The sequence below is a fragment of the Hakea prostrata genome, chromosome 1 (assembly GCF_041222555.1).
Source record: "Hakea prostrata isolate BN-2017 chromosome 1, UWA_Hpros_2, whole genome shotgun sequence".
NCBI classification, from domain to species: domain Eukaryota; kingdom Viridiplantae; phylum Streptophyta; class Magnoliopsida; order Proteales; family Proteaceae; genus Hakea; species Hakea prostrata.
Window position 1 is genome coordinate 8,140,349 of NC_142600.1, and position 19,944 is coordinate 8,160,292.

Sequence of the window (19,944 nt, forward strand, 5' to 3'; positions counted from 1 at the left end):
GGATCAAATAGTTTTGGATGAACGTTTATCCAACCAAACACAATTTTATAAATTATGGTAATAGATTTGGAATCTTGAACTTTCGAACCGGTCTCGCGGGCTAATTTGGTAAAATACATATTTTAGAAATGGTTTAATTTGGTTTTGCGGACCCGGTTCGGTGGTCTTTATTAGGAACCGCGCCAAGAAAATATGATTCCAGAAACAGGAAGAATGGAGGGAAAGTAACGTAAAGAAAATTCCAAATAAACAACGCAGCTTTTAGCTACCAGTCAAGCCTCTGAAGTCTGAACACCGTGATTACTAATAACAACTTCGCTGGTCGTGCTGTAAGAGAGACGACTGGTAGACGACATACCACCTCGGCCCTCTCTGCTTGTTTTTATTCACTCTCTCTCTCTCTCTCTCATGTATTTCCCAAACCCTAACCCTGCAATCTTGTCTTCAGGGGTTCAGACGAAGATGTAAAAATGAGTTGGCTTACGCTTACTTAATAATTGACGATGACCGACTCCGATAATTCTAGCCCATTCGATGATATTACCGAACGAAACCCTAGCTCTAACGCTCTTGAAACAACAGAAGTACGATTGCAGATGCTGACATTAGACGTCGACAATGTATCTAATCAACAAGGTTTTGAAGCGGCAGAGAATGGATTAGTAGTCCCAGAGCATGATGGAATACCGGAGACTCGAAGCGAGGAACGGCTTCTGAGCGGTTCCCCGATGATTTCAGCCCCGTCCGAAATAGGTAAAGAAATCCGAGAACTATCTTCTGCTAGCGTTGCATTCGTAGACATTTCTAGCACTCCAGAGACAACCGAAGAACCATTGCAGATGCTGACATTGGAAGCATCCAATGATGTTGCCGGCGTCGAGGAGACGCCAAATCAACAAGGTTTGGGCGCGGAGAATGGATTGGATGTCGCAGAGCATGATGGGAGGCCGAAGCCTCTGATCGAGGAACCGATCGCGAGCAGTCCCCCGATGATTTCAACAGCGTCCGAAACTGGTGAAGAGGTTCGAGAGCTTCATTCTATTGGCGTTGCGTCCAGAGACAACACCGATACTCGAGAAACAACCCTAGAACGATTGCAGATGCTGACATCGGACCAATGGAATGGTGTTGCCGGCGTCGAGGAGACGTCCAATCGACAAGATTTGGGCGGGGTAGAGAGTGGATTGGTGGTCCCAGAGCATGATGAAAGGCCGAAGCCTGAAGTCTTGGAAACGTTCGCGACCTGTCCCCCGATGATTTCAACCGCGTCTGAAACTGGTGAAGAGGCTCGAGAGTTTTATTCTGTTGGGGTTGCTTTGAGAGAAAGCGCTAACACTCTCGAAACAACCGAAGAAAGACTGCAGATGCTGACACTGGAAGAATCCAACGGCGACGCCGGCGTCCAGGAGACGTCCGATCAACAAGGTTTGGGCGAGGCAGAGAATGGTTTGGTAGTCCCAGAGCATGACGGAAGACCGGAGCCTGAAATTGAGGTAGCGATCGAGAGCAGTCGTCCGATGATTTCAGCAGCTTACGAAACTGCTGAAGAGGTTCGAGTGCTTTCTTCTGCTGGTATTGCGGCCAGAGATAGCTCGGAGGTTGAAGCTGATCAACCGTTAAGCCCTAGTAGCAGCGGATATGCTGGAGAAAGGGGTAGCAGTAGTAGTACAAGTGCATCTGAGATCAAGGAATTAGACGGCGACGAAATCGATGAAATGACCCTAGAGGATGGTCCTGGTGATGCTTCTTCGGATTCAGTCCCGTGGCTTCCTGGAAAACGGCATGTCGATGAGGTTGGTGTTGTGATCTCTTTTCTCTTAAGAATAGAATATGACTTCATATGCACCCCATTGCTTGCCAGTTATGGCTTATAACTGAGTTCCCAGATAATGTAATTCCGAAGGCATAGTAAAGGTGATAGATCCAGAGGAATTCCTACATTGTTGTACAAGGAAGATCCGAAGCCTCTAAAAGGTTTAAGGGGTTTAAGAATTATTAATTACAGCCAAGGGTGATTTTCGCCCTTGCTGGTTTCTGTTCATCTTAATTGAGCCTTTACCAATGGTAGTTTCTGGCATAAGAAAATTCTCTTGTAGGCTTAGAGAGAGATGAACTTTCCCTTGCTGTATATTTTCTGCTTGGGAGGAGGTTTCTACATTTTTATCAATTAAAAATAGTTTGTGTGTGACTTCATTGGATCACATGAGAAGTTTCAGAGAACTCTATTCGATGGTATTTATACTTACATTCTTGGTTCAGGTGAAACTTAGAAGTCCATCTTGATTAATTTGAACCATGATTTAGACGTCCATCTTGATTACCGAGGACTATGATGGAAGTGGACTTCTCTCTGGCGTTAGAGGTCCTTAGACAAACCAACTATAAAAAGCTTTTGAAACCCTTACTTGGGAGTCAATTGGAGTTGTATCCTGCTTTGGTTTTTCCATCTTAAGAGTATCAGATGTCATAACGCTTCATTAATGTGGAAAGTGAAAGCCTTGGTGTTGGATCAAATTATGAGCATATTTTTATCTATCTGAAAAAAGTATTGACATATAGTAGTTTCCATGATATTATAATTCTAAGAAGTCCATATATAATTAAAACGAGGCGTGGGTTTGGGATGATGTAGTTTTTCCTTCCCTCACAGCTTTAATGTTCCAGCTACCACTCTTGGGGAGGCTATGGAAGGCTTAAAACTTGATTGCTAAGTATGAGTTTATCCACCTGAAATCTGATTTAGTCATCTTTCCAAAGGAAGTAAGCTCTTGCAATTCAGATTTATATTCTGAAATTGATGATTAATCTATCTATAAGGTGTCAGTTTGTGGTGGATTTCTATTTTAGGAAGTACTAATTGATTGGGCATTTATTTTGGAATTTTCTCCTTATAAGTTTGGGAAGATCTTGTTGTGGCCAAAAGTGGGTCAAAAAGAAGCTGTCACTTAACATTTCACTCCCTCGTTTTGTATTGCACTCTTTTCCCCCAGCAATCCTGTCATTTCATATGAACAATGACAGTTCTTGAAGATGGCATATAGTGCTTGGTCACTTTAATTTTTTTTGAAAGTCTTTTTTATTCCAATATCAAGTAACTTTTGGAAATAACGCTTTGTTTGGACCCGCGCCCTTGCATCCATTTGGCCTAGATCCCGTCGTTCTTTTGGTTTTGCACATGAATGGAACTGGATCTTGAGAATCTTTGCCGGTACCTCTGCTTGTGACCTTGTGGGTAAGCTTGTCTTTGCCGCCACTATTCACCATCTTTGGTGGGAGTGTAACATGCGAAGATGGTCCTCCAAATCCTGTTCAATTGATATGATTTGGAATGCCATCTACTTTGATGTTTTTTCGAGACTGCTTTCTCTCCCCCACCCCCCCTGTTGTTGATTCTCCAAGAAATAGGCTAATTGTTAGTTCTTGGAGTCTCTTAGCTACTTTCTTGCCCCTCACTTGATGTTTTTTACAACTTCTCAGTTCACCACTTTGGTGACAATAAGGTGCACCTTCTGACTTTCTACTTTTATGGGTTTTGTGTTAAGAGGTCTAAGCATTAATAAGGGGGAAAAAAAGGCGAACCTGGTGCTAGAGGCTTCCGCTCAAGCACAATACGGGGTTGTAGATGGAACTATAGAGTGGGTTTTTCCATGCCTAGAAGTAGGAATTTGACAGTAATTAATGGTTGGAATTTGAACTGGAGACCCAGTATAAATGCTGTATTTCTTATTTGTTTGGTTGTGGAATAAAGAATCTGTAGTAAGCTATGCATATCTTAACTTTGGTGGTTTTTATTTCTTTTTCTGTGGGAATGGTTAGTTGTGGCTTTCACAGACAGAAATTGTATACTTCTTGTGGTTTACCCTAACCTCGATTTATAGAGTTTTACTCACTGGCTGGTTTTTTTTCTTTCTTTCTTTCTTAATGAGATATTGTGAGTTAAATATTTAGTAATATAGTTTAAAAGGAAAAATCGTTGTACCTAGTAAACTAACTTCTGTGTTGGGTCTAGAGAGGGTCAAATGTATGTAGCCTTGCCCCTTTTTCCAAGACTTAAACCCGTGAGTCCATGACCAAGCATTCGGCAATTAAAGCACTTTACTTTTTTAGATGAATGTTACTGTTTATGGTACCATGTGACTTACCATTTACACTAACTCGGGCATTATTGTAACTAGAATGATTCCTTTTTTAAAACTAGTTTTTGGTTAATTTCTGTATTTATCTAATTTTTTTGTACTATTAATCAGTTATGAGTTTTTATAATGTCTATGCTTGAGAACTTGTTCTTGTTTAGGGATCTTTGAGGACTAAATTTGAGAAAGCAGTGCAGGGCAATAATTAGGCATATAATGTAGCAATTTAAAAAGGCCAAAAAATTAAAAAGAAAAAAACACAGAGGAAAAAGAAGAAAAAGAAAAAGGGAAACATCTTGTTCCTTGGGATTTTGTTTATGGGTATAGTGAGTAATTCACTTTGAACGGTAGTTGATGGTTAAGCCTCATTATGCATCCAACCATCTATTTCTTTTCATCTTCAATATTCTACAATTTTGTTTACAGTATTCTAGTGGTCTCCTTAATTGGTACTACTTGACAGAGATATCTGTTATTTTGACTTAGATTTGTTTGTCAAGGATTTTGTCACATGAATTGCCACTCCTGTATTACTGATATGGCTAAATTGACTCACCTAAGGTTTGAGCCACCTCATCAATGCCTTCTTTTGTATATGAAGTGCAGGACGACGCTTCAATTTCTTGGAGAAAAAGGAAGAAGCATTTTTTGGTCCTGAGTCACTCTGGCAAGCCAATATACTCCAGGTCTGCCATAGCTGCTGAAAGAGTCAAAACATTTCAATATTTGTACTGGTATAACCGTACAAGTCTTTGTGCTCCACTGTCTTTATTTTCTAATATATGTTCTATGAAATCACTTCAGGTATGGAGATGAATACAAGCTTGCGGGATTTTCAGCAACCTTGCAAGCAATCATTTCCTTTGTGGAGAATGGGTATGTATCCACAAGTATAGTTATCTTAGGTACAATCTTCATGTTGAGGATACACTTAGAAAATTCTGATTGCTCTTTTGTTAATGTAATTTTAGGGGAGATCATGTCAAATTTGTAAGGGCAGGGAAGCACCAGGTATACTTATTTATCTCTTCTTTGAATTCGCATCTTCATTTGTTCTTTGGACTATGAGTTCTTGTGTTTAGCTCTTTTTCATTGGTGAGACAACCTAATTGTTCACGTGGTCTGGGTGGGATTTCTTTTGGCTGGACTGGGTAAAACCCTGCAGATTAGTGGAGGAAGATGTTTTTTGTGAGCTGGGGCTTGTGCAGAGCCAGGGCATGTTTGGAGCCTGCCCAAACACGTGAGGCTTCAATGTATATAGCAAGCCCTTCCCAGATTGGATTATTTATGCCATGAGCTGGTGGAAAAATTTTGGGCCATGCTTGTGGCAGTTTTTCAACAGAGGATGGTTGGATGTATAAAATTCATAGTGGCCTTGGAGATCATGTCTTCTGATTGGTTAAGAGCATAATCAATAGAATCTATGTACAATTTATCCAAAAAAAATTGACTCTACATACATCATTGATGTAACCCCAAGTCAGGGGCCAGTCTTCAGGATCCTCTTCTAGAGAACCAGCAGTAATTTAGGGTTTGAACCCTGTCTCTAGTGGGTAGCTGCTGCTTTAGGGTCTAAACACCCTATGGTTGTAGGTTTAGGGCTGATTTGAAGGTTCTAAGGTAGTGGAAACAGTTGGCAAGAGTTTGGATTGGCTAGGGGTCTAGGATCTGTAGAGACTTCAGTTAAAACATTGCTGTAATTCATCTTTCATAACAGAATTTCCAAGTTTCAGGGTTTGAAACTTAGGTTTTGTCAGAATTTAGGGTTTCTAGTGTGCTAGGGTGGATGGCAGGATTCAGCCAGCAGGTTCTAGAGTTAGGGTTTTAGAGAATTGGATCTGATTTTATTGAATTTCAATTTCAGATTTGATTCCCAAAGCTAGGGTTTATGCAGTTTAGGGTTTCTAAGGTTTAGGCTGCTGCTAGGGTTGTGGGGAATGTGAAACAGTTAGGCAGAGGTTTAGGATGAAGGGTAGGACTGAAAACCGAATCTGTAATTGCTGTTTTATAAGTTCGGATTCAATCCCAAGGTTTAGGATTTTGATGGAGGCTGGTGGGAATGAAATTCTAGGGTTTAGGAGCTAGGGTTAGGGCTGCTGTTTGGGTTGAAGGCTGTGGGTGATGGGATGATGTTAATTGCAGAAGAGGAGGATTTGGAGGGGGAGATAAGGAGTTGCAGGTTTCTAGGGTTTGGGGGTGGGGGAGTGGTGCCTCAAGCAAGAGGGAGGGAGGGGAATGGTTGTGCAAGGAAGAAAGACGGGGTGGGGTTGGCGCTGCTGGTTGTAATGAGGAAAGGGGATCAAACTCGCAGCAAACCAGTAACACAAATAGCTTTAGGCCTCCCACCTTGGGAATCTCCTCATCAAATCTGCCTGTTACATACTCGGAAGGCTGTATTTATAGCCTTTTATAGTGAAAGGAATCATAATTGAACTCAACAATTAGGAGACTACTTGGACTAGGACTCAACTAGGAATAAAAAGACCACTTTAAGAAGGAAGCCCACTTGAAAATAGGATTCCAACTAGGACTCCTAATTGGACAAGGACTCTGTCATAACTTGCTAAACAAAGTCTCAATCTAAAAAAAAAGTAGATCTGGACTCCTTGTAGAAAGTGGAGTGCAACTAAGGAGATCTTTCTCTAACTGTGTCTCCTAACCCAACTAGGATTCTTCTATAACCAATCAAAGACTAAGTCAAATTAATAACTATAAGTAGATATGGGCTTTAACAGTACTCTGCATCCAATGAGTCCCATTAGGATCCCAAAAGATAGGGGTAAATGACCAATTTGCCCCTGATCAGATTTGGCCTTCCCGGGGGCCACAGGAAATTGGGAAGGGGTCCTCCCGGGTTACATCAATCTTATTCCAAATGCCTGCTCTTCGGCACACAACTGAACAAAGGAGGGCACCATTAACAGATTTCAGATGCTAACCATGGATAGGATCGCAGGACACAGTCATGGGAGCTCATTTAAGGAAAGTTCGCGGACCAAATTGAGGACTCTGATGACTATGAACTTCTGGTCGCATAACCCTCTGAGTTTAAGAAGAATCAAGCAGGCTGGATTTGGACTATCTAACATCAACAGAAATTGAGGTCTTTTTTTCAAAGATTCCTTCAGAACACTTAATCAATCTCAGATTCTTTTTGCAGTCATCATCATTAGGGTGAAAAATGGCTTCTCAAGGTTTGATACTCTTTCAATGCTCAGATTTTGAGTTACATTAAAATCATTTGGGATATTTTGTTTAGTGAAACTGTGAAGATCAGCAGTGAAACAACCATTTAGTAGGTCACCCTATGGGATGGGAACAAATCTGAGTTTCACAGGTAGCTGAGATGAAACTTAAGGGAGTTGAAAAAAAATACCAAGTTTTTAACTTAGAATGGTTTTGATGATATTTTGGAAAATTTGATAGTTTCAACCTCTAAGTACCATGTTCTGACCAATTTTAACTAAGTCAGTTTCAGTAAGCTTGACAAGCTTTAGAATTTTTGACTAGCCCATCACATGATGAGTTTTTCCCCAAAAATGCCAGGTTTCAACAAAATTTCGGTTTTTGTTTGGTCAAAAACCTTGTTCAGCACCAAAATCTTTATCCTTGCCAGGAGGCAGTAAAACAGGAGAAAAATCTGGAATAAAATTGAAACAGAATAGCAAATGTTAGTATGAAAATGCAGATCTGGATTTTAAGAAAGATAAAAATACAGAAACAAGGCCCTGCCAAATGTTGGAGCCTTGTGCATTGGGTATGGCATTTAATAAGAAATACTATAAATGAGATGCCATGGTAGAAGATCTCAGTCGAGATATGCGCTTTTTTTGCGTTAACTCGGTGGCCCATCTCGGTGGGTTTTGGGGTCCCAATTGGGTTGAAACTTGGTGTTTAGCCTATTTAAGGCTTTTTGAATACATTGGTGGCCTTGAATTTGTCAGAAAACAAACCTAAATATGATTTCAATAATTCTACCCATAGTGTGGAACCAAAATGTTGTAGGATTAGGGAATGCAAGGTTATACAACATGTAATATAGAACCTTTAAAGCATATAAATGAAAAGCAAGTGTATCAAATAACCTAAATGGCATCAAAATTCCATCGATATGAGTATCACAATCTCAATTTTCAAGAATAGAATAATAAAACTATACAACCATTAGAAATTTTATATAAGTCATTAAATCTTAAGTTCATAAGTCAAGCAGAGAATGATTGATCTTCCTTGATGTTGTAGATGTGATAAGAGTAGTTGCAAGTGAAAATCCAGCTGAAATCCACAAAAAAAGGGGCAAAAATTGAGAGTTCTAGCGAGATATGGCAAGATCTCGAGCGAGATATCCCAACTCTCTGCTCCCGATCTCCATCTTGTCTCGCTTCTTTGAAAAAGCGAGATATCTTGCAAGATCTCACCGAGATCTCCCACCATGTGAGATGCTGCTGCAAAGAATATAACAAGAACAAGAAGATAAAAGGAAAGAAAAGGGTTGTGACCTATAAATCCCCAGGAGTAAGATGTGCTGCAAGGAATAAAAGATAGAAGAAAAATCAGGGGTTATGAGTCATATGACCTAGAATCACTACTAGATTTGTGGGAAGGGAATCACCACCACTCACAACTTCTTGAATAAATAAAACACGGCTGGATTTGCATCTAATGTTAAAAAGAACAGACTCACCACTGATGCGAAAAAAAGGCTGAAGCAAGCTCTTCAATATTCATGTTCTATGGCTCTTAGCCATTAAAAAATGTGTCATCCTAAATATAAGTGTAAGGATATAAAAATAGAAGGTGTGTTTAATCTTCTCTAAATGGACATGGTTTAAACAAAATAGAAACTTAAAAGAAATAATAAAAAAAGGAGGCAAAATGGATTCATTGCATATGATAAATGTGTTCCCTACAATTTGGAACTCCTAAATAGAAACTTTTTAACTGGATGGGGTTTATAAAGAGAGTCCATTCTGGTTACAATAACTGAATAGTGAATAGCCCTCAATTCTTAATCAGATCCTAAAGACAAAAAAATAATCAGGTTTTTCAATCCATAATTTCTAATGGACTGAGCCACATGCAAGTCTGGATATTTGGAGTCAAGTAACTTCCTACCCGACCTGTGTTGGACTAAGAGAAGATCTAAAATTTGTGGAAATTTGACTGGTTTGATGTAGTTACTCAACTACTCAACTGTTTCAGTTTAAGAACTGCAAGCCACAAAGAATGCATCTTCTCCGGCCACAAAAAGTGCACAACTTCTTCCTTGCTTAGAACGTATCAATTATATTTACTGTTCTTAGTCCAAGAGTCTATGAATGTAATTTTCCTGTGTTTGCTTTGACTTCATGTTTGGATGATAAAATGCTTTTAACATTCCCACCAGGGAACTGGAAGAAAAAAGATGGTTACCTTTGTTTGGAGTGTACGTTGCTAATTTATGCTGTGTTTTCTTTGTTGTGTATTGGAAAAGGCAACGCCTAGCACCTAGAAAGAAAGTAAAAATCTATATTGGAAAATGTAGTGCTCTTTGTTATTGTTGGTTCACTGAAGATTGCTGTGTTCAGGTAGTTTTTCTTGTCAAGGGACCAATTTACTTAGTCTGCATAAGTTGTACTGAAGAGCCTTATGAAGCATTAAGGGGGCAGTTGGATCTTATCTATGGCCAGGTAGCGTTGTATCCTCTTAAGATTCCTCAAGTGGAATTTAATGCAGATTAATTGGTGAACTATGTTATTTTTACTTGTAATGTGAAATAAGGGTTCTTATGCGCCCATTGTAGGAATTTGTTCTTGTAAGCCCACTAATGTTTTGTCACATAACATAATTTTGCATTGATTATTTGGATGAATGTAAACTCCTTGGATAGGCCGCATCTTAAATTTTGTGGCTCATCTCAACTAAATGAACAGTTTTCGTCTTGTTTTTTAATGAATCCCATGTTTGATCAGTTGTCAAAAATCCAACATCACTGTGGGATGATATGGGAAATGTTTGCACTTAAACTTTGGGCATTTACCAAACAGATCCTGTCATCAATTCAGTGGGTATACGAGAAAGGATTCCTATAAATGTGCATATAGGAGGAACCCTGCTCCCTTATTATGTCTTCGGTTAATTTGATCACTATTGTATTGCAAAATATTTTCTTTTCACTCAGTTCATTTTCATTTTTTACTGTAACATCTGATGTTATGATTGCATGGATGCAGATGATACTTATTTTGACAAAGTCCGTAAACAGATGCTTTGAGAAGAACCCGAAGTTCGATATGACACCTTTGCTTGGAGGGACAGAGGCTGTTTTCTCATCATTGATTCATTCTTTCAGCTGGTTATTTCCTAATCTCCTTCCCTGCATACATTTGATATGAACTTATTCATAAATTTTTGATACGCTTTTACTTTCTAGCATTGGAATTGGACCTGGACCTGAAAGTAACTATTTCATTTTTTGGATTATTGAAAAGTTAATTGTTTTCAGTTTTCTACTTTATTGGTATAGGTACCATCATCATCAGTACTGTGTGTACAAATTATCATCACCATCACCATTATAGTCCTGTCAAATCAATGCAGTGTGAATTGCTGCTTTGTGGACATGTTAAATAAGATATCCAGGATGAGTTTTGAGCCTGTAGATTTAGAATTGGAGTTGTTGGTGGAGACATCTTTTTTTATTGACGAGCTAATCGCTTGGACCAGAAAAATAGTGAATCTTTGGATGACCTAGTAAATCAAGCTTGGGGGTTTTTAGGGGAGAACTTTTCTAATGGTTGAACTGGATGGGGCAGGGTAGTACAGTCTGCATGTCTTGCCTACACCATTGCCAACATAAGCTGTCTTGGACCATACCTCCTGTTACCTGTGACTGACAACCCCCCCCCCCCCCCCCAAAAAAAAAAAAAAAAAAAAAAAACTGTAACACCAACACCAGAAATAAAATTGGAGGATCTTGTTATGCTGTTCACGTGTTTTTAGTTTGAATTATTTTATGCTCAAGTTTAGTCCTAGGTTGATGAACTCTGAACTCAATTTCTTATTCTGGTCTAGTTTTTTCAGCTCATTAATTTTTGTTGTAATTGATTTTAGGTCTTCCACTATAGAAAGTGTGGTAGTGACTTGGATCGACAAAGTCACTCCAATTCACGGGAATTCAGAAACTGTGATTTGTTAAATTCATATTTTAGGTGACTGAAACAATTTATTGTATACTTAATTTCCTCTATTTGATTTTAGGAATCCTGCTACTTTTCTTCATGCTTATACTTGCCTCCCTCTTCCATATCCAACAAGGCAAGCTGCTGGTGCCATACTACAAGATGTTGCTGAATCTGGGGTTCTTTTTGCAATATTGATGTGTAAGCACAAGGTTTGTCTTTATACTTCAATGCTAGAGACAATCATTTGTAACCCATAAGAGATGGCATATCATGGTTTTAACTGATCTTAGGATTTCAAATTCTGAAGTCAAACTATGTTGTGAATCTACTGTTTGTAAGATTGAAGTTTTGTAAGATTGAAGTGAGAGAATTGGCCAGTACACTAGCATATGCTTTTTGTCTTCTTCAACTGTAATAATATTTTCATAAAATTTGAAGCTATATTGTACCATTTATACTGTTACAATAACTATGTTACACATGCAGCTTGAAAATATAGATCTTGCTGAAATTATTCCTGGAAACAGCCTCTGGAAACAGGGGTAAGGTGCATGCATTGACCCTTCAGACGTGGGAGCCTTGTGCTTTGTGTACGGCTTTCCTTTTTCCAGGAAAGTATCCATTCCTTCTTTTTTCCCCCCTTTTTTAGTGGAACAAAACTTCAGTCGGCATATTGCCATGAATGCTTTACACAAGATAGTGAGGTACATATGGGCAATTGAAGATTTCCATCATACAGTAACACTTGCCCTCTAGAAAGGGAAAAGCAAAATGAAAGAAGAAAAGAAACCATCATTACAAAGTTGGATAGCCCCCCCCCCCCTGTTTTGATGCATAAAAGAGTTTGCACTTGCAGGCTTCCTAGAGGATGAGACTATTGTTTTTCTTTGGATGTGGGTGCATGTGTTTGGGGTTTTCTTTCTTTTTCTTTTTTTCTTTTATTTTATTTTATTGTAATTAATTAATTTATTTTGGTTGGTTGGGGGGGGGGTTATTTTGTGGTGAGGAAAGGGATATGGTATGACTGGTAAGCTGTAAGTACATCTCGTGAATATCTTTTCATATCCGATAAAGTGAAATAATGAAGAAAGGGAGGAAGGAGGGTGATACTGCTAATGTGACCATCTACAACCATAATAGGAAGTCCAACGAGGACCATTGTTCCAATTTTTCATGGATTCTTGTACTTATACACTACTTCTCAGTTGAAGCTTGAAGCAATTAGTTTTTAAGGTTATTTGCCTTCTTTCAAACATAGAAACTGGTTTCTTAAGGTCTGCCTCTTGATTGTGTGGTTTTTCTATTGCATACTTCTTGTTACCATGTCTCCATATCCTCTGCCAAAGTATGTGACCCTATTGCTCATTTGAGAAGTTGCTTGTTACTTCACAACTATTCTAGTGTGTGTGTGTGTGTGTGTGTTTTTTTTTTTTTGTGGGTGGGGTGGGTTGGCATTTCAGAATGATCTGAAGCTCAAACATCGACTAACTACTTTGTGGAAGGCTAGACATGGAAATGCTAAAGTAGTCATGCAATAACTTGACCAATCATCCTATAAGCCATTTACTTCTACCTGCTAAAATATCCAAAGTGCAATCTTATCAGCTCCTCTAATCATACTACTATATAAAAGTATGTACTTCAACTCATGGCAAATCTTTCATTGGACAAAATTGCCTTATTTTTCTATTACAAAGACTCCTCATATAGCTATTTGGAATTACTTATTTTAATTTTTCTTTAAGGCAAATTTGTCCATTTATTTTTTAGTAATTTTTTCATTAGTCCACATTGTCCTATTTCCCACCTATAAATACTTATTTACAAGTATTAGAAAATGGTATTCTGATTCTTTCAAAGGGCAAAAATATCCACAAATCTAACCATCCAAAGTATTCTTTAGCCACATTTTCATCAAATTTGTCAACCATGGCAAACAACCCCATTTACAACTCCCGCAACTTCTGCCAGTACCCTGAATCTCCGGCCTATCAAACCTCCCATATCTTATCTCTGATTGTCTGAAATGTAATGGTGAATCAGTGATGAAGACATGGAGAGGTAGCAGAATGCAATTCTTCTAAACTGGTATTCATTTTTCCTTTAGCATTTAGTGGATTTCTGGTTTCTGCTTCTTTCATTTCATTTGCTTTAGGTTGCTCCCCCCCCCCCCCCCCCCCCTCTTTCTCTTCCCCTTTAAAATGAACACAGTTAAATTTGTTTTTTGACTCCATGTCTTTTAAATTTTGCTGGACACTCCATTCTTCTCCCTCTCTTTTCTCCATGATCTATCTGTTTCCTCCACCATGACCATTTGCCACACCTCTAAATATAATAAATTCATTTAATTTATGTCTCTTCAATAGAGACTAATCACTACCCTCATTGCAGGTCTTTTAAACTTCCCTCAACCATCCATCATCCTTCACGGTCTTCTCCGTGACCCATCTTTTTTTTTTTTTTTTTTTTGGGGGGGGGGGGGGTAACTCCATGACTCATCTATTTATTTTCCAACATTGTCATTTACCACACCTCCAAATAATACAAACTAACATAACTTCTGTTTCTTTATTTAACTTAATGTCACTCCACTATATCTTGTTCTCCATATATGGACTGCATTTGCACATGAATGTTTAGCTATTTACTTAGTATACTTAATTGTTAATTCTCTTGGTCAATAAAAGCACATTTATAGATGGCAAAGAAAAAGTGTTGGACACTATGATAGAGTCTAGATCCTCTGCCCACATGGAGAGGAAATATTGCAATAAATAGGCTTGTTTACTGTTCTGATGTTTTGAATACTTTATGTATTATACATTTCATTCTAATTATTAATGCTCTCTCCCCGCCACACAAAACATATATACCACTCCTCTTATGAACTTCAAATGGTACTTGGAAAACATATTCTTAATTAGGATGATTAATTTCGCTACATAATGTTAATGTACTTCATAAATGTTAAGTCACTTTTCTAAATTGAAATATGGCGACATGTACATCTGCACGTGTGACAGTTAACTACTTTCCTTAAGTATCTGTAGTTTGAGTATTTGAAACTTACAACCTTATTAATGTTATTGGTTACCATTTAGAGGATCACGTGACCTCAACATTTTTATTGCAGGTTGTAAGTCTTGTTGGTGCACAAAAAGCTTCCCTTCATCCTGATGATATGCTGCTACTTTCTAATTTTATACTGTCTTCTGAATCCTTTAGGTAGGTAGAAGCTCACTAAGGTTGCTCAGTTTTTACCTTGTATTGATCATATTTTCTCTGAGTTCTACAGTGTATATTGCATGGAAACACAGTAGAATCATTTCCCCATTTACACTATATATATGGGATACCACATATAATATTGATCATATGCCTGCTAAATCCCCTTTTGTATGTATGAATGTGTCATGAAATTGAAAGCGGTTGAGCTGACTCTTTTGGCTTAACAAGTAGGTCTGCATCCAGAGACCCTTCTAACTTAGGGGATCTACATTTTTCTGGTTTTAAAGCTGTCATTTGATAATGTTCAGTGTTGTGCAATGGAAGTTTTAAGCAGTCAATTCCACTATTATGGAAGTTAAGACAACGTCATAAGCTGAAAGAAGGGGTCCATGATAGAGTGATCTTCTGGCAAAACCAACGAGCTACTGTGGTGGAGCACAGGCAAACTCATGCAGCAAGTCAAATTCAGATAAACTCCTGACGTAATTTCTTACATTTGCATCATCACATTTGCTGGTATTGGGAGAGCATTTTCTCATCCATTTTGGCATTAGGATTTGAGAATCCGTAGATGTTCTTTATCAATTTAGCTACCTATCTCCCCAGTCCAGTCCTAGCTGAGCAAGTCAACTTTCAAGTTCTGGTTCCTGCATGAGTTCATAGCCAATGATCCACCACAGTAGCAGCAGGGATGGCTGCATATGATGGAGGAAGAATGACGAGAATAAAATGATTGAATAATAAAAACAACTTAGTTAACACTAAGTGATAAAAACTCGTTACTAGGTCAATAAGAAGGGTAATTTGGCAATTTAAAAGTAGTAGGGGAGAAGAAGAGGTAAGAATTCACTTTTTGGGGGGATATCAGATGAGGAAGTTCTGACAGGTTATTTTGATTAGAATCATTAGATAAAGTGGAAGTTCAGGGGAAGCAGTAGAGATTTTCCATGTCAAATATTATGCTGTTAGGGAGAATGCTTGATTTGAGTTTTTTTCTTGCTTAAGATTTTGAGTCATTGTGGTTACTTCAAGTTTCTGTGTCCTTTGTAATAGGACTTCTAGTAGGTTTCTGAAACCTAGTATATATGTGGGACCAGACAATGACTGGATTCATTCTGAATCCTTTTGTGGTCTGAGATTCTATCCCCTTCCCTATCAACATCTCTAGTATCTCTTCCTGCGCCCCACAACCCCCCTCTACATGTGTTTTTTTCGAACTTCTATGGTTTGTGCTTTGCATTGTACATGAGGAGTTGCAGAAATAATTATAAAGGTGCTTATAAGAACCATCAACTGATGCATGAGCAAGTTCACAAAAGATCAGATGAAATGTTGTTTCAGGTTGATGGTCACCTTCTCAGGTGGGGAAACATTTCTTGGCAATTCTAGTATTCATTATAGTTTTTTTTTAATAAATATTCTAGAGTAACTTGATATTGTAAAATTTTTATATAATGGTGAATGAGGATTAGTTGGTATTTCCTTCTTCCTTGTATCTGGATCTTCTTGTGGTTCTGTGGTACTGTATAATGGTCTCTTATGTTTGCAGGACATCTGAATCATTCTCACCAATCTGCTTGCCAAGATATAATCCTATGGCCTTTCTTTATGCCTATGTTCGTTACCTTGATGTGAGTAAGATCATTGTAATTATGTTATTTGATACATGTTCTGTTGTCTACCTTCAGAGATCATGGTCAATTGAGTTCACTGGCGTGATCTAAGGAACTTTTGGTCTTTATTTCCTTCATTGTGTGTGAAACTGTTGTCTGCCTGTCATTTCTGCCCCACTTTTTCCACCAATCTTATAAGTTATATTTTCAACGCACAAGTTATCATATGTATTAATAATATCTCTGGCAGGTAGACACGTACTTGGTGTTGCTTACAACGAGTTCTGATGCTTTTTATCATCTTAAAGACTGCAGGTAATTACGTTGTTGCTGTTGTATCAAGAGTAAAGTTTTTACTGTTTGGTTCTTCAGATCTTTTTTGGTCACGTTCCACCTGTCTACTTAACTTGTCACTTGCTCGCCAATCCAGTTATTTATTTGTCTGTGCTCTTTATATTTATCCAGTGTGTAGTTGAAGTAGTGAGTTTGACTTTTGGGCTGAATTCTTGACCATGTCAGAAATCTAATAAAAAGTTCAGTCAATGTGATGAAATGAAATACGAGATTAGGTTCAGGCAACCTTTGACATACAATTTTGTTGCCTGATTGGAAAGCTAGATAATCTTCTTGACTTTTCATATGCAGGACGAATTGAAGTTCTATTCAGCTTAATTTGTTATTTGTGTTTTATTTTCTGCCTCATTGCTGGTGTCTAAAAGAAGCATAATTTTGTAGGATTCGTATTGAAATGGTCCTTTTGAAGTCCAATGTTCTCAGTGAAGTTCAGAGATCCATGCTAGATGGTGGTCTGCGAGTTGAGTATCTTCCTCTCGATCCTTCTCCTCGCTCAGGATCTTTATCTCCCCATTTGGGGCAGGACAGACTTTCATTGACTGAATCACCGGAGAGGTTCAAAGAAGTATATGTTGGAATTGGTGGTCCTGCTGGACTTTGGCATTTTATTTATCGAAGCATTTACCTGGATCAATATGTATCTTCCGAGTTCTCACCTCCAATTATCAGTACCGTCCAGCAAAAAAGGTGAAGCTACAGGACCTCATATCAAATTTGTGTTGGATTAGTGATAGCTCTGTATGTGAAAATATATTCTGCTATAGTTCCATTAGTTAGTTCTGAAATGCTCGGGTTGCAGACTCTATAGAGCCTATCAAAAGCTTTATGCTTCCATGCATCATCGAGGAATTGGGCCCCATAAAACGCAGTTTAGAAGAGATGAAAACTACGGTATGCATTCATACCATAAGATACTCATTTTTAATGAAGCATTTCCATGTACTTAATCTTTGAAAAGGCAGGCTTCTATTTCTTTTAAAGCTACCTTGTGTGTTTAATAAGTATTCCATACTGAATGTGCTACTGCTCTCCATGCTCACTGAATTGGTTTAGTGATTCTAATGGAATTTTGCTATATGACAGTTCTTTTATGCTGGATGACTCAGGATTTTGAACTTTATGCGGCATTTGATCCACTTGCTGACAAGGTTGGAATCTTATTCCTTTTCAAAATATTATAAATGGGTTTTATGTGTGATTCCTGTATCTGGAATTTCAAGAAAGAATTATTTCTATATATATTGCATGGTGCATATGTAGTCTTCAACATAAAATTAGTCAGATTCACAGCTTTCAATATTGGTATGAATTACAATGGAAAATATGTTTCATGAACATTTTAGTGTCTGACTTGCATTTACTGGACATTCTCACTTTCCAAGCAATCAATATAGGTGTCCAAGAAAGACAAATTCAGAATTTTTTTGGAATCTCCCTCTTCCCCTGGGCAACCAAATTTGTTACCAGAGTCTCATCTCATTCATACATTACCATTTATGTTGTGCCAGTTGATACAGCCATCGTCCTTTTCTCATTCTCCGTAAATTAGTTTCTGATCCATCTTTTGTCCTAGTCCTCCCACACTATTGCCAGCTTGCATTATTTTGTGGTTTCTTGCCCCTATTTTGTTCTGCATTAGGTTGATTACCCTGGCTAGTAAATAGTATTAGTGTCTTAAATGAGTCGTAAATAGTATTAGTGTCTTAAATGAGTCACGATGGTACAGGCTATAGTCCTCCCAAGGCCCAGGGTCCCTTGTTATGGGTGGACATATATGATGCACTTTGTGCCATTTCTTTTATATGTCGGTTGTGGATGGTTTAAGGGGCAGGGGTTTGTATAAGAAACGACTCTGTGCCTTTCATCCTTGTAAAAGCTTTCTTGTCTCCCACATGGATATTTACAAGGCTAACAGGATGTTCCTTGTATGTTTTCCTTCAGATTCAAGTGTGCAGGATAACCATTCATTTGTTGTCTCTTTTCTATGGTGCCTTCTTTGAATTTATTCTGATTGTCGATGTTAATGGAAACGAGACAAAATTTTCATTCCATATATATAGGTGTTTAGTTTCATTTGGATGTCTATTGGAGAATTTTGAACATCTATCTGGTCTCGCATTAACATCTTACCAAATGGATGTTTTTCATTTTTGGTATATAGAAAAAGGAATGTGATCTGCTGTTCTCTGAACTGGTCAATATTATATGAGAAACTGTTTCCGATTGTGTTTTGAATATTAGAATTTCATTCAACTTTCACCATCGTGTGAGTCAACAAAATAGGAAAAGAAAATTCTCCATCTTGTAGCCACTACTTTAAATTGCTGAGTTCACTAAATGTGTTCGTAATCAATAAAACAACCCAGGCTGGAGATTGCATTTCAGCCCAACATGTTATTTCATTCTTCTCCCCTTTTCTTTTAGTTTGTTTACTTCATATTGATTTTATTAATACATTTCCTTACTAAATGTTGCAGGCTCTGGCTATAAACACCTGCAATCGAGTCTGTCAATGGGTGAGAGATGTAGAAAATGAAATTTTTCTGCAAGGAGCTAGTCCTTTTTCATGGTAATTTTTTCATACATAATCTATACCCAAGGTACTGAATGTTATACTTCTAGTGAAATCATCAATTGTTCCAACAAAAAAGGAAAAAATCATTAAATTGTATATTTTGTGAACCCATGCAATTGGATAAGAACGTCATTGTACCGGCATTTTTTTTATGGCGTCTGCTCAGCTGCTGTCGCAGTGTTGGTCTCATATTATGTACCCAAAAGAAAAAATAGTCGGTTTTTAGTTGGAGTCAAATTACCTGATAGGAAGGAGGCAGTTGTGCGAGTCATCAATAATTCAAGGGAAAATTTCCCAAGTAATGATTTTGAAAAAGATTTACGGATTTGAAAATGTTTTACTCAAATGGATTATATTTTTAAAAAGAAATGTGAAATCGCAACTTTGTGATAATTCTTTTTTGGCCAACCAATGTTTTATGATGGACTAGTCAAATTACCTCAAACTAAAGTTTTTATGTATATAAAAATTTAGTTAGTATTTTTTACCATCTTAAATAACTTTTTTTCCCTAATTCAATCTTGAAAAATAGTTAGACAATCACACTAGAGATTAATTTTACTAAGAGTTAGTTACTAGTATTCAAACTTTTTTTTAAAATAATCCACACTGAAAATTTTGTCTATAATTTTCACTAATTCTTCTTTTTTTTTTTTTTTTTTCAAAATCCAGAATCGGGAGCTTTATATTAGGGGTCGCACTCTGTAATTTTTTTTATCAAAATATATAGTATAATTTGATGTTGACAAAAAAAAAGATATAATTTAAATTAGGGAAAAACATCTTTATAAAGGAATCGAATCAGAAAAAAAAAATTCTTTAAAAGGTAAGAAATATATATACTTTTATTTTGAAGTTTAATTTGAATAGTTCGTAAT

The 19,944-nt window shown here is 37.6% G+C and overlaps 1 protein-coding gene across 2 annotated transcripts; it reads left to right on the forward strand.

Annotated features, from left to right (window-relative positions):
* The first annotated feature begins 202 nt into the window (after window positions 1-202).
* Window positions 203-19,726, forward strand: LOC149027168 (vacuolar fusion protein MON1 homolog). 2 transcript variants are annotated; one of them, XM_089160012.1, is made up of 14 exons: window positions 203-1,793; window positions 4,740-4,819; window positions 4,938-5,009; window positions 5,105-5,144; window positions 9,701-9,802; window positions 10,346-10,467; window positions 11,373-11,505; window positions 14,430-14,521; window positions 16,074-16,155; window positions 16,388-16,452; window positions 16,873-17,178; window positions 17,291-17,382; window positions 17,575-17,639; window positions 18,969-19,722. In XM_089160012.1, exons 1-14 carry the CDS (start codon window positions 504-506, stop codon window positions 19,062-19,064), a joined length of 2,637 nt encoding a protein of 878 aa, XP_089016138.1. In that variant the 5' UTR covers window positions 203-503; the 3' UTR covers window positions 19,065-19,722. The 2 variants fall into 2 exon arrangements, with proteins under 2 accessions (XP_089016138.1, XP_089016145.1); XM_089160019.1 differs by lacking the exon at window positions 9,701-9,802 and having other exon boundaries at window positions 18,969-19,726.
* The last annotated feature ends 218 nt before the right edge of the window (window positions 19,727-19,944 follow it).